Source organism: Pimephales promelas, chromosome 8, assembly GCF_988280905.1.
Source record: "Pimephales promelas chromosome 8, fPimPro1.hap1.1, whole genome shotgun sequence".
Classification (NCBI taxonomy): Eukaryota; Metazoa; Chordata; class Actinopteri; order Cypriniformes; family Leuciscidae; genus Pimephales; species Pimephales promelas.
The window spans coordinates 15,597,093-15,613,165 of NC_142776.1; the positions used below are offsets into that span (position 1 = coordinate 15,597,093).

The window sequence follows — 16,073 nt, forward strand, 5'->3', positions numbered from 1 at the left end:
ACCAGAGCCGATGGAGATCGGGTCTGCTCGCCTACCGATCTCCGAGCGCAATCGCCGTATAACCAACGGACTTTGTCTATATTGCGGAGCTGCTGGACATATGTTATCCACCTGTCCCATTCGTCCACCTCGACCCGCAGTGAGTACAGTTCAGTTACCCCTATCCATATCGAATATGAAATATACATCTGCTACTATCACATATATGAATCGTTCCCTTCCAGTTCAAGCGCTAATTGACTCCGGATCCGCCGGTAACTTCATCTCACTCACCACTCTCCATCGGCTCCAAACGAAGCAACGTACCATTCCTCACACCCTTCACGTTCAATCCATCGTCGGAAAACCTCTTGGCCGTGGCCGGATTGGACACCGCAGCCCGGATCTAGGGCTGGAGATCGGCTGGCTTCACAAGGAGGCAATTTCCTTTCTGGTGCTGGAGGGCTCGACGGCTGAGATCATCCTGGGACGCCCGTGGTTGGAACTCCATTCACCACATATTCAATGGTCAACCGGTGAGGTCCTACAGTGGGGTGAAGAATGCCACAATCATTGTCTGCCTGCCATTTCCAAGTCCATTATCCGTCCAGTCACTCCGGTTCAGGAAATCTCTCTCTCCGCCACCTCCGTGGAAGATTCTTCTGCTGTGCCCCCCACGGACATTCCTCCACCTTACCGGGCGTTCCAGGAGATCTTTGATAAACAGCTGGCAACCACTTTACCACCTCATCGGCCATGGGACTGTGCGATCGACCTGCTGCCTGGGGCGGTCCTACCGCGAGGTATGATCTATTCTCTGTCCATCCCGGAGCAGAAGGCCATGGAGGAGTACATCCAGGAAGCCTTAAGTCAAGGATTTATTCGACCATCCACGTCCCCTGCCGCATCAAGCTTCTTCTTCGTGGGCAAGAAGGACGGAGGCTTGCGCCCCTGCATCGATTACCGTATTCTCAATCAATCCACCGTCAAATACCGCTATCCCCTTCCTCTGGTCCCCGCCGCTCTGGAACAACTCCGTGGGGCTACTGTCTACTCCAAACTCGATCTCCGGAGCGCATACAATCTCATCCGCATCCGTGAAGGTGACGAGTGGAAGACAGCGTTCATCACCCCCGCGGGGCACTACGAGTACCTCGTCATGCCCTTCGGATTGTCCAACGCACCCGCCGTGTTCCAGGGGTTCATGAACGAGATCTTCAGAGACCTACTACACCAATTTGTCATCATCTATATCGATGATATCCTCATATACTCTCCCGATCTACCCACTCATATCCGCCATGTCCAAACCGTACTCCAACGCCTCAGAGACCATCAACTCTTCCTGAAACTAGAAAAGTGCGAATTCCATCGAACCACCGTTCAGTTCCTGGGCTACCTCATCACTCCCCGCGGTATAACCATGGACCAGAGGAAGGTGGATGCCGTTAACAACTGGCCACAACCCACCTCTCGGAAAGACCTTCAACGGTTCCTTGGGTTTGCTAACTTCTATCGCCGCTTCATCAAAAACTTCAGTCAGACCTGCTTCCCTCTCACTAATCTCCTCAAGGGCGGGGCCAAGTCTCTGTCCTGGAACACCGACTCCACACGGGCGTTTGACAGCTTGAAAAGGGCCTTCAGCTCCGCTCCTACCCTCTCCCTTCCCAATCCAGCTCTACCCTTCATCGTGGAAGTGGATGCCTCCACCTCTGGGGTAGGAGCGGTTCTTTCTCAGCGGCAGGGGACTCCTTTGCAACTCCATCCATGTGCCTTCTATTCCAAGAAACTGTCCCCGGCGGAGCAGAACTATGATATCGGCAACCGAGAGCTGCTAGCCATCAAACTGGCCTTGGAGGAATGGAGACACTGGCTGGAGGGGGCTCAACATCCGTTTACAGTTATCACGGACCACCGGAATCTCGAATACCTCCGGGAGGCTAGAAGACTCAATCCCCGTCAAGCTCGCTGGGCCCTCTTTTTCACCCGCTTCAACTTCTCTGTTACCTACCGCCCTGGACACAAAAATGTAAAAGCAGACGCATTATCACGACAGTTCCAGCCCAACTCTCCTCCTCTAAGTCCCGAGACCATCCTCCCTCCAGCCATCGTCGTCAGTCCCATTCAGTGGAGTATGGACGATCACATTTCAGATGCCACTCAAGCCGAACCTGCTCCGCCGGGAGGTCCAGAGGGACGGGTTTACGTCCCGACACGCCTACGCCTGTCCCTCATGGACTCAGTACATACCTCTCCGGGCTCTGGACACCCAGGCAGCCAAGGAACTCTCTCGCTCGTCCAACAGCGTTACTGGTGGCCGGGTATGGCCCAGGATATCTCCCGATACGTCAGGGGATGCTCAGTCTGTGCCATGGCCAAGGTTCCCCGTCATCTTCCTGAAGGCAAGCTCACTCCCCTACCAATCCCCACTCGACCCTGGTCCCATCTGGGGGTCGACTTTGTCACCGACCTTCCCCGTTCCCACAATCATACCTGCATTCTTGTGGTAGTCGACCGATTCTCCAAGGCCTGCAAACTCATTCCTCTCCCTGGCCTTCCCACTGCCTTTGAGACTGCTGAAGCACTATTCCAATACGTTTTCAGAAACTTTGGAATCCCCGAGGATGTCGTATCTGACAGAGGTCCACAATTTATCTCCCGTGTATGGAAGGCCTTCTTCAATCTCCTGGGCGTTTCCGTCAGTCTTACGTCAGGATACCACCCCCAGTCCAACGGCCAGACTGAGCGGAAGATCCAGGAAATCGGGAGATACTTACGGTCATACTGCCACGACCATCAGGACTGCTGGAGCCGCTACCTGCCGTGGGCCGAGTATGCACAAAACTCTCTCCGTCAATCCACCACAGGGCTCACACCCTTCCAGTGCATACTCGGGTACCAACCTCCACTGTTTCCCTGGTCCGGTGAACCATCAGATGTTCCAGCAGTCCACCACTGGTTCCAGACGAGCGAGAGGGTCTGGGACTCAGCCCACACTCACCTCCAGCGGGCTGTTCGCAGACACAAGACCCAGGCGGATGTTCGACGTGCCTCAACTCCCCAATACCATCCGGGTCAACTGGTCTGGCTCTCCACCCGGGACATCCGTCTCCGACAGCCCTGTCGTAAGCTGAGTCCCAGATACATCGGTCCGTTCGCCATACAGAGGCAGATCAACCCCGTCACCTATCGACTCACTCTTCCAGCTCACTACCGCATCGCACCTACATTCCATGTCTCCCTCCTCAAGCCCTATACTAATCCTCTCACTCCTTCCTCCCCAGGGTCTGGTGCTGCGGACGTGCCCCCTCCTCCTGTGGATCCGGAGGATGATAACATCTACCAAGTGCGAGAGATCCTCGACTCCCGGCGACGGGGCGGCCTTCTGGAATACCTCGTCGATTGGGAAGGTTTTGGGGTGGAAGAGAGATGTTGGGTTCAGCGGGAGGACATTCTTGATCCCACCCTACTCCAGGACTTCCATTCGGCCCATCCAGGTCGTCCTGCACCCAGGGGCCGTGGCCGTCCCCGTCGTCGGTCCCGCCCGCCAGCTGGAGCTGGCCGTGGGGGGGGGGGTACTGTCACGGATCCATCTGCGTCAGCACCAGATACCTGCACTCCGCCCACTCGTTCCGGTTCCCCTGACTACTAATCATCATCACCTGTCGTCACCACCTGCCATCACTTATCCGGACTATCATCCACTCCATATATACTCACCTCATTCAGTCACTCACTGTCTGGTCTCGTCTCAACCACGATTACAGACTCGCTATCGCTACATTACGTTCCTGATACCACTTACCTGCATTGTATCTCCAACCCGTCATTCTCCCGTCTGTTCCGGTCCCTGGTCCCCGTCTGCTGCCAGTCCTCTTCAGTCTCCAAGCTCCGCTGTTCCGGTCAGCTCTCCATTCATCCGTTCCTGTTCAGATAAGGAAAACATCATCAGACTGTTCATACTCTCATCAACTTCAACTAGCACGCTACTTACCATCCTGTGACTGTCATTCAATAAACCTTGTTCAAACTCACCCGTCTGTGCCATTCTGTTCTGTGACAGTAGTGCTATACTGCCCTCTTGTGTTCAATATCAGGTAGGCCTATTGTGTATATTCCCACCGGTTAATCAACGTGTGACTCCGCTGGGACTTGGGAGCTTTTAAATCGCTTACTTAAAACCGAAAGTCAAAATACGGATGTCCGCACAAGACATTAATGGTGTGGAGTAGAGCGAGCATTTTAAATAAATTCCTATTAAGTAGGATTGAACTAAACAGAAAGAATGTTCACTCTGTTCTGCTGGTTCCTCGCTGGTGGATCATATGATTACTTTGTCATAATCTATGACAAAAATGCTATTATAAACTATATTAATAATAGATAATACACATTGCTCTTATTTTTAAAAAATACATTCATGAAAAACAAGATAACAAAAATCATAAAAAGATATAGCCATGGCTGCTATAAATGTTTGAAATGCATAGGACAGATGTTTAATGACGCAGCAACATATAATTGAAAGGCAATTAATAATCTGTCATTACGTCACTGCATTATGATATTACGGCTCTAATACGGTGCAGCACAAAGCACTTATGTGCATCCCGAGCGGAGAATGATGTGCTTGAAGCCACATGAAGTTACAGCGCATTGAGTCCGTATTGAAAAGTTCAAAGCACAAAGGAAATACATATTTATGAACAGTGTATTATACATTATCTATCTATGCAATAGTTTATTGAGCCTTTTCTTTTAAAGGTTTTAAATTTCAGTTACTGTGTGCGTGAAGAACAATTATAGTGCTCTGACTCTAGTGTTGTGATCTAACCGACAGCGTCTGACACCCGGTAGAAAGTAACAAGATTAAGTTACAGCAATAAAGTCCAGCAAGAAAAAGTTTCTTCATTCGAAAATATAGACCTTTAGACCTTTATCTTAAAGACCCAGTATAATAGGATTAACATTGAATCATCTTGAAGATCGTTTCATCATTGACTGTAACCGAATGCGACGTGCTGTTTGAATGCTGAATGGAGAATGACTGACAGGCGCAGAGAGGGAAAAGTTAACGTGTTCTTGAATTTAATGACTTAAATATGAATTTCTATATCACATAATAGCTTCAGAACACTTATAATACAGTACACAAAAACTTTATGGTACTTTAGAAAGTTTTTGTGCCTTTGTGCCTTACATAGAATAGTATATGCACAATATAGAATTTGAATCAGCCTCGTCAAAGATGGCAGTGTCAGAGCCGATACCGATCCTGAGTATCTAATCGGCGCACTTCTTTTCAACAGTCAAATTGAAATTGAAATTGCTTGAAACTCAACAGATACATCACATTTATTAGCCAGTAGACGTGCAAAGTTTCAGAAACGGGCATGGTGCAAGGACTAAATAGCGCCACCTTTTGACAAAAGTGGGGTTGTTAGTTTTATCTACAGTTACAAAAATCGGTATATACATTTTACTCCTCAAGCCGGACAACTTTCTATTACATAGTCATTAGCTCGGACCAAGAGGAAGTCCGATATTTTGGTTTGAATATGGTGAGCCTCTCTCTGAGCCTACGTCCCTGTATGGCAAGCTCTTTTAACATTTAAAAGCTAAGTTTGCCTATCCGGAATTAACATTGTAGATATCAACAACGTCTTTCTGTCTAGTCGTAATTACATTTTGGATAGTTTGTATTATCATTTAAGATATCTGTAACATAATTTTGACTAGTCGAAATGACAGAGTATGGCAAGCCGTTTTAACATTTAATCATGAAAGGGCCAAAGCCTTCGGCACCGCCACCCGGGTGCCTTTAGGTAACTAAAGGAACCGGGGTTGCGGTGCCACCGGCTTGGGCCCGCCATCGCTGCTCGCAGCTATATTTAGGGCCCAAGCCCTGAAAGGGCGAAGGCCCTATTGTTTTCCTTAGGATTATTATTATTATTATTATTATTATTATTATTTATACGACTATTCGGGCACTTTTGGGGCCCTTAACATGCTCAAAAACTCTTGAAACTTAGCACACGGGTCAGAACCCGCGGCCATCAGGGCCGGGCTGAAGATGGTACCCGGGCGTGGCAGGGGGGCTAGACAGCGCCCCCTGGAACGGGGTCCGAAAACTTGGTCCATAAATCAAACACGCTTGCATGTAATAATATGAAACTCGGTGCACATATAGATCTCATCGTTCATATATACCTCATACTATTACTTTTTACCCCAGCCCAACAGGAAGTCGGTTATTTAGGGTTGTTCATAAAACACTCGCAATGGAATTTGAAGTACTACTCCTAGAGAATTCAAACTCACGGCACGAAACTCGGTCAGCATGAAGTCAAGGCATTGACGATGAAAGTTTGCGAGGGGATTTTTGATATCTCGAACGGTTTGGCCATGGCGAGGAAACGAAATTATGGCGAGAAACGTGAAACAGGAAGTGTGTTATAACTTCAGCATACATTAACTGATCTTGATGAAACTTCAGCAGTGTGTTCGCTGTAAGAGGACGATCACATGGATGTGACTATTGTGAGTCAGAGTTATAGCGCCACCAACTGGCAGCAGGAAGTGTGTCACTTTCAAAATGCTTTGAACTCACCCTTTTATTTTTACCCGATGTGCTTCAAACTTAATCTGTATAATGTAAATACATAGCAGATGAAGACCTGTGAATGGATTCTTGATATCTTTGATACTGTTGCCGTGGCAACGCATCAAACTTTAAAATTCTTTTTTTTTATGATTTTGAGACTCTTAGCGGCTTTTGGGGCCCTTAACGGGTTTGAAAACTCTTGAAACTTTGCACACAGGTCAGATCCCACAGCCATCAGAGCCGGGCTGAAGATGGTACCTGGGTGTGGCAGGGGGGCTAGACAGCGCCCCCTGGAACGGGGTCCGAACACTTGGTCCATAAATCAAACACGCTTGCATGTAATAATAAGAAACTCGGTACACATGTTGATCTCATCGTTTCATCTATACCTCACGCTCTTACTTTTTACCCCAGCCAAACAGGAAGTCGGCTATTGAGGTTTGTTTGTAAAACGCTCGCAATGGAATGTGCAATACTCCTCCTAGAGAATTCAAACACACGGCACGAAACTCGGTCAGCATGAAGTCAAGGCATTGAGGATGAAAGCTTGCGAGGGGATTTTTGATATCTCGAACGGTTTGGCCGTGGCGAGGAAACAAAATTATGGCGAGAAACGTGAAACAGGAAGTGTGTTATAACTTCAGCATACATTAACTGATCTTGATGAAACTTCAGCAGTGTGTTCACTGTAAGAGGCTGATTACATGGATGTGACTATTGTGAGTCAGAGTTATAGCGCCACCAACTGGCAGCAGGAAGTGTGTCACTTTCAAAATGCTTTGATATCACCCTCTTATTTTTAACCGATTTGCTTCAAACTTCATCTGTATAATGTAAAAATACAGCAGATGTAGACCTGTGAATGGATTTTTGATATCTTTGATACTGTTGCTGTGGCAACAAATCAAACTTTAACATTCTTTTTTGATACTTTTGGGACTCTTAGCATGCTTGAAATTGCTTGAAACAGATAGATACAGATAGCTCGACAGATACATCACATTTATTAGCCAGTAGGCATGTGCAACTTTGGCAAAAGATTAAAGTAATGTCAAAAAAGTAAACAGTAAACACTAAAAGCCTCATATCTTCTAAAAATGTAATTATACATCATTTGTTTCTAAATTAAATTATACAAATATTATAATTAAACCAGTTTTTCCCTTTTTTCATTTAAGAATTATGTTTACGTTCAAAAACAGCCAGAATGGTTTTAAAATTCAGAAGAAGAAAAAATAATCTGAGTCATACGTAGTGCTATACTGCCCTCTTGTGTTCAATATCAGGTAGGCCTATTGTGTATATTCCCACCGGTTAATCAACGTGTGACTCCGCTGGGACTCGGGAACTTTTAAATCGCTTACTTAAAACCGAAAGTCAAAATACAGATATCCGCACAAGACATTAATGTTGTGGAGTAGAGCAAGCATTTTAAATAAATTCCTATTAAGTAGGATTGAACTAAACAGAATGAACGTTCACTCTGTTCTGCTGGTTCCTCGCTGTTGGCGCGCACAGTTATGAATGCTTGTGCAGCCATGAGTTTTAGTTTAATTTTAAAATTAGCGCAATTTCGGGATTTGTATTATTTGAATTTATTTTTAAAAAACACAATGTTGAGTTTTATTGTAACACTGTTTAATCGCGCCCACGGTTATATTTTGTATATTATATATAATTATAATGTATTTCTGTATAAAATAATACTACAATAAAAAACACATTTGTGACCGACCTGATCCAGCAAAATTAGTCACAGTGACCCAAATTTAAAAATTGAGATTTTGATATTAATGGAAAGAGGACACTGTAAGCTTTCAAATGATACCTTGGTCATACCTTGAATGGTTGTAACGATATACAGATTTGAATTCTGGTCGTCTGCCCTTTTTTTTCCAATTGAAAACCTAAGAAAATCGCTTTTAAAGTTTTTTTGCCCGTTTTTTTTTTTTTTTTTTTTTTGATATCTTTCAAAATCCATAGCATTTTAAGGGATAAACTATTTATTTTATATAGCTTAATTTGACCAAATAGATTAACATATATAAATGCAATTTAACGAGGCTGAAACTCAACTTATTTTTTAATTTTTTTGAAATAAATAATTAAAAAGTCACTTTTACAAAAATGTTCTAAAATCAGAAAGATTAAAGAGGAGTCAGAGAGAAATTCAGTTTTCATACGGATTAGCCCACATAAGCAGAGAGCAGTCTGTTTTCTTTCATTTTGAATGGTTGTGTTTAAAAGTAGACATTTCAATATATATGTCTGTGAGGATACCTTATACGCTGACTTTCGGTTCATGAGACAAGCTTCAGTTCACGTGCCGCGCGTCTCCGCGTTGTGATTAGGCCTAGCCTATTGTCTGCAATTTATTTCTTATTATTTAATCCTAGTAATTGGTTGATGAAACATTGATTTAAATTTAGATAATTATTTTAAAACGAAATTTACTTTAAATAAAGGCTTTGTGCTTGCATGTTTAAGCTATGTGAAAGTTTTAGTGCTGCTTCCAGAGAACGGTCACGTTCGGATTGTTTTTCCTCATAAATGCGAACACGGAAAATAAAATAAAGATTTTATGTTCTGGAGAGAGTCAACCCTTCTTCATCGGGTGAGTATTACTTTTGGTTTGTGCAGTGTGGTTCACATAGGCCAATTTATTAAAATATTTAATTATCTGGGAATTGGATCTCCTCCATAATGCTGAAATTGCCCAATTTAAAAAAAAAAAATAGTAATAATTTAAGTTTTGTGGTGTAAGTCTACGTATTTTATAATGTTAACTTCAAATAATACTATAGTAATTTAAAGATGTTGTAGCTAGCATTGGGTCTGGACGTGAAGGATAACTTCGGGAGTTGAAGGGACGTGTCGGTGTCGTGATTCTGTCTTCTCACACCGCGACACAGGTTCGTGGATCTGAGTGTCGCGATCGTTACAGCCTTACATAGGCTATATTCTTCTTGCAGATAAATATACTCACGCAGTTTAGGTTAGAAGCCTCCAGTGAGTTCAACGTTTCAGGGGATACCCGGGAAATGCTCAGAGGTGACGAGGGGAGTTGAGAAGAGCAATGTTTATTTCAGCGAATTTAAAGCTTTGACAACTTTAATCGTTATTTAAATACCTTTACTCAATTATCTCGACTACGAAACCCTGTGAGATTATTTTTGAATGTCTGTTCTTTGAAATTAGCAAAAAAAACCTTTTTTTTTTTTTTTTTTTTGTTATTTCATGGTTTTTCCACATAATCGGCCCATATCTTAAAATGGAAGGTTGCAACTTCCGACTCATTTCGCCAGAGCGGGTCACATTTGATTTTTATTTTTTAAACAATGTAATGTGTAACCTAAAAATAAACAGATTATTTGATAAATGGTATATTTAAATCTGCATATTGTAGCCTAATATCTGCAGGGCAGCCTAGTCTTAATAAATGTATGCTTCATTTTTCATTAGTAAATTTGATCAATAAATTCAATAATTTAGAATAATAAGACACTATAGGGCTGTTACCCTAGGTAAGGCTGATCAAATTAAATCGGTTACACAATAATGTTACGAGATTGGTTTAACAGGAGTCAATTAAAAATCGCTGTAAAGAACGATACTTTTAAACATAACCCTAAATCACCATAAGGTGTCGCCAGATGACCGTCTTAATGAACGAGTCATGGATTCAAAATGCTGAATCATTCAGTAATGAGAAAACACATTGCTTTGAGATGCGCGATGGGTCGCTGTGATCTTATCATCTTTGTTTAACTATTTTCTCTGCTGAAACAGAAAAAAGTCAATATTGCATCTAAAAAGTCAATATTGCATATAAAATGTAAGTGACTTGACTTGTGTGTGTGACTATGTTTGTTGTAGTGATAAGAGTTGCACCCTTGTTAAAGTTTAAGGCCTTGTGTTTTTGGATATATATCTTTCTTTCTTCTTTTTTCTTTTTTTACAAAATATGCATATAACCCATATATTTTAGATTTATTATTTGCTTTAAATTAAATTAAGATTGTATTTTTGGTAATTGAACCTGAATGAATTTAAAAATGAATGTGCTATATTTCAGATCATATATTTGTTTTTCTTAAAATTTGAACTAACTTTATTCTCAGCTGAATTATAAATATTTTATTTCTGTATGAATTAAAAACACATTTGATTTTTCTTTTTTAATCAATGTAGAATGTGTAACTGAAATATAAACAGATTAGGGCTCTGTTCGAGGACAAGTAACTAAAACCAATGCGACATGATGAATGTTTGTTTCCCAAACCATCTCAGAGTAACAGCTTACTTTTCTTTCTTACTATATTCTTTCTTACTATAAACTGTGCTGTAGAGCTTGCATCAGTCAAAGCAGGGTTACATTTTGCATGTCGTGCACAATAAACCTAAAGGCACCAGGGTGGCGGTGCCACCGGCTTCATATATATATGTATATATACAGTGTATATATATATATATATATATATATATATATATATATAGCTGTGATCTGCGATGAAGGGCCAAAGCCAGTGGCATGGCCACCCTGGTGCTTTTAGGTAACTAAGGAACCGGGGTTGCGGTGGCACCGGCTTGGGCCCTTCATCGCTGCTCGCAGCTATATTTATTATTATTATTATTATTATTTATACGACTTTCGGGCACTTTTGGGGCCCTTAACATGCTCAAAAACTCTTGAAACTTAGCACACGGGTCAGAACCCGCGGCCATCAGGGCCGGGCTGAAGATGGTACCCGGGCGTGGCAGGGGGACTAGACAGCGCCCCCTGGAACGGGGTCCGAAAACTTGGTCCATAAATCAAACACGCTTGCATGTAATAATATGAAACTCGGTGCACATATAGATCTCATCGTACATATATACCTCATACTATTACTTTTTACCCCAGCCCAACAGGAAGTCGGTTATTTAGGGTTGTTCATAAAACACTCGCAATGGAATTTGAAGTACTACTCCTAGAGAATTCAAACACACGGCACGAAACTCGGTCAGCATGAAGTCAAGGCATTGAGGATGAAAGTTTGCGAGGGGATTTTTGATATCTCGAACGGTTTGGCCGTGGCGAGGAAACGAACTTATGGCGAGAAACGTGAAACAGGAAGTGTGTCAGAACTTCAGCATACATTAACTGATCTTGATGAAACTTCAGCAGTTTGTTTGCTGTAAGAGGACGATCACATGGATGTGAATATTGTGAGTCAAAGTTATAGCGCCACCAACTGGCAGCAGGAAGTGTGTCACTTTCAAAATGCTTTGAAATCACCCTCTTATTTTTACCCGATTTGCTTCAAACTTAATCTGTATAATGTAAATACATAGCAGATGAAGACCTGTGAATGGATTCTTGATATCTTTGATACTGTTGCCGTGGCAACGCATCAAACTTTAAAATTCTTTTTTTTTGATGATTTTGAGACTCTTAGCGGCTTTTGGGGCCCTTAACGGGTTTGAAAACTCTTGAAACTTTGCACACAGGTCAGATCCCACAGCCATCAGAGCCGGGCTGAAGATGGTACCTGGGTGTGGCAGGGGGGCTAGACAGCGCCCCCTGGAACGGGGTCCGAACACTTGGTCCATAACTCAAACACGCTTGCATGTAATAATATGAAACTCGGTACACATGTTGATCTCGTCGTTCATATATACCTCACACTCTTACTTTTTACCCCAGCCCAACAGGAAGTCGGCTATTGAGGTTTGTTTGTAAAACGCTCGCAATGGAATGTGCAATACTCCTCCTAGAGAATTCAAACACACGGCACGAAACTCAGTCAGCATGAAGTCAAGGCATTGAGGATGAAAGTTTGCGAGGGGATTTTTGATATCTCGAACGGTTTGGCCGTGGCGAGGAAACGAAATTATGGCGAGAAACGTGAAACAGGAAGTGTGTTATAACTTCAGCATACATTAACTGATCTTGATGAAACTTCAGCAGTGTGTTCGCTGTAAGAGGACGATCACATGGATGTGACTATTGTGAGTCAAAATTATAGCGCCACCAACTGGCAGCAGGAAGTGTGTCACTTTCAAAATGCTTTGAAATCACCCTTTTATTTTTACCCGATTTGCTTCAAACTTAATCTGTATAATGTAAATATACGGCAGATGTAGACCTGTGAATGGATTCTTGATATCTTTTAAACTGTTGCCGTGGCAACGCATCAAACTTTACCATTCTTTTAGGATGCTTTTGAGACCCTTAGCATGCTTCAAATCGCATGAAACTCGACAGACACATCACATTTATTAGCCAGTAGACATGTGCAAAGTTTCAGAAACGGGTGTGGTGAGGGCTCAGTAGCACCACCTTTTGACAAAAGTGGGGTTGTTAGTTTTAACTAGAGTTACAAAAATCGGTATGTATATTGTACTCCTCGAGCCGGACAACTTTCTAATTGACACTCATTAGCTAGGACCCACAGAAAGTCAGATATCTTTGTTTGAATGTAGAGAAAATCTTAGAATTTTGCCAGTCTCTCAGTGTCTCTCTGTGTGAGTGAGAGGAGGGGCACCTGTCAGGTTAATTTTAACCCTTTATTTGCTGTGTGCGACTTCTCTGGCATTTTCGGGGGCCTTAACATCCTCTAAAACTCTTGAAACTTTGCACACGGGTCAGAACCCATGGCCATCAGGGCCGGGCTGAAGCTGGTCATCGGGTGTGGCAGGGCGGCTCGACAGCGCCCCCTGGACTGGGATTCGAACATTTGTCCATAAATCAAACACACTTGCGTGAATTAATATGAAACTCGGTACAATTATATATCACATCAGGCCAAACAACTTTCGTGCTCTAAGTTTTACGACAATTAAAATGGAAGTTGAGAATTATGGGTTGTTTGAATAGTTGTCCTAGGAGAAATACATCAAATTACAACGCATGTGTTTACCAATAACAACCAAACTCGGTGTGCAGGAAGTCAAGACATTGAGGATGAAAGTTTGTGAGGGGATTTTTGATATCTCAAACGGTTTGGCCGTGGCGAGGAAACGAAATTATGGCGAGAAACGTGAAACAGGAAGTGTGTTATAACTTCAGCATACATTAACATATCTTGATGAAACTTCATCAGTGTGTTCGCTGTAAGAGGACGATCACATGGATGTGACTATTTCGAGTCAAAGTTATAGCGCCACCAACTGGCAGCAGGAAGTGTGTCACTTTCAAAATGCTTTGAAATCAACCTCCTATTTTTACCCGATTTGCTTCAAACTTCATCTGTATAATGTAAATACATGGCAGATGAAGACCTGTGAATGGATTCTTGATATCTTTGATACTGTTGCCGTGGCAACGCATCAAACTTTAAAATTCTTTTTTTTTGATGATTTTGAGACTCTTAATGGCTTTTGAGGCCCTTATCGGGTTTGAAAACTCTTGAAACTTTGCACACAGGTCATATCCCACAGCCATCAGGCCCGGGCTGAAGATGGTACCTAGGCGTGGCAGGGGGGCTAGACAGCGCCCCATGGAACGGGGTCCGAAAACTTGGTCCATAAATCAAACACGCTTGCATGTAATAATATGGATGAAAAACTTCATCTGTATAATGATGAAAAACAGATGAAAAACTTCATCTGTATAATGTAAACATACGGTAGATGTAGACCTGGGAATGGATTCTTGATATCTTTTAAACTGTTGCCGTGGCAAAGCTTCAAACTTTGAAATTATTTTAGGATGCTTTTGAGACTCTTAGCATGCTTGAAATTGCATGAAACTCAACAGACACATCACATTTATTAGCCAGTAGACATGTGCAAAGTTTCAGAAACGGGCATGGTGCAGGGACTAAATAGCGCCACCTTTTGACAAAAGTGGGGTTGTTATTTTTATCTACAGTTACAAAAATCGTTATATACATTGTACTCCTCAAGCCAGACAACTTTCTAATTCATAGTCATTAGCTCAGACCAAGAGGAAGTCAGATATTTTGGTTTGAATATGGTGAGACTCTCTCAGAGCCTACGTCCGTGTATGGCAAGCCCTTTTAACATTTAAAAGCTAAGTTTGCCTATCCGGAAATTAACATTGTAGATATCAACAATGTCTTTCTGTCTATTCGTAATTACATTTTGGATAGTTTGTATTATCATTTAAGATATCTGTAACATAATTGTGACTAGTCAAAATGACAGACTATGGCAAGCCGTCTTAACATTTAATCATGAAAGGGCCAAAGCCTTCGGCACCGCCACCCCGGTGCCTTTAGGTAACTAAAGGAGCCAGGGGTTGCGGTGCCACCGGCTTGGGCCCGCCATCGCTGCTCGCAGCTATATTTATTATTATTATTATTATTATTCATACGACTATTTGGGCACTTTTGGGGCCCTTAACATGCTCAAAAACTCTTGAAACTTTGCACACGGGTCAGAATCCGCGGCCATCAGGGCCGGGCTGAAGATGGTACCCGGGCGTGGCAGGGGGGCTAGACAGCGCCCCCTGGAACGGGGTCCGAAAACTTGGTCCATAAATCAAACACGCTTGCATGTAATAATATGAAACTCGGTGCACATATAGATCTCATCGTTCATATATACCTCAAACTATTACTTTTTACCCCAGCCCAACAGGAAGTCGGTTATTTAGGGTTGTTCATAAAACACTCGCAATGGAATTTGAAGTACTCCTCCTAGAGAATTCAAACACATGGCACGAAACTCGGTCAGCGTGAAGTCAAGGCATTGACGATGAAAGTTTGCGAGGGGATTTTTGATATCTCAAACGGTTTGTCCGTGGCGAGGAAACGAAATCATGGCGAGAAACGTGAAACAGGAAGTGTGTTATAACTTCAGCATACATTAACTGATCTTGATGAAACTTCAGCAGTGTGTTCGCTGTAAGAGGACGATCACATAGATGTGACTATTGTGAGTCACAGTTATAGCGCCACCAACTGGCAGCAGGAAGTGTGTCACTTTCAAAATGCTTAGATATCACCCTTTTATTTTTACCCGATTTGCTTCAAACTTCATATGTATAATGTAAACATACGGCAGATGAAGACCTGTGAATGGATTCTTGATATCTTTGAAACTGTTGCCGTGGCGACGCATCAAACTTTACCCTTCTTTTAGGATGCTTTTAGGATGCTTTTGAGACCCTTAGCATGCTTCAAATTGCATGAAACTCGACAGACACATCACATTTATTAGCCAGTAGACATGTGCAAAGTTGCAGAAACGGGCGTGGTGAGGGCTCAGTAGCGCCACCTTTTGACAAAAGTGGGGTGGTTAGTTTTAACTAAAGTTACAAAAATTGGTATGTATATTGTACTCCTCGAGCCGGACAACTTTCTAATTGACACTTATTAGCTAGGACCCACAGAAAGTCAGATATTTTTGTTTGAATATGGCCACTCTGAGCCTATATGTCTCTGTGTCTCTGTGTCTTTGGCTGTCTATGTGTGTGTGTATCTGTCTGAGTGTGTGTGTGCAGGGGGAGGGGGCTTAACCATTTCACTGCTGTGTGTATGAC

General features: G+C 42.9%; 1 protein-coding gene across 4 annotated transcripts in view; it reads right to left on the reverse strand.

Moving 5' to 3' along the window:
• The window catches only part of LOC120492429 (neuronal pentraxin-1), a 132,688-nt gene that overhangs the window by 79,005 nt on the left and 37,610 nt on the right, over positions 1 to 16,073 (reverse strand). For 2 of the 4 annotated variants that reach the window (XM_089134058.1, XM_089134057.1), the window contains exon 3: positions 3,785 to 3,904. The exons of the other annotated variants lie outside the window; for them this stretch is intronic. In XM_089134058.1, the coding sequence (XP_088990184.1) occupies positions 3,785 to 3,904 (120 nt within the window). The remainder of the gene's footprint in view (positions 1 to 3,784; positions 3,905 to 16,073) is intronic. 4 annotated transcript variants of the gene reach the window in all.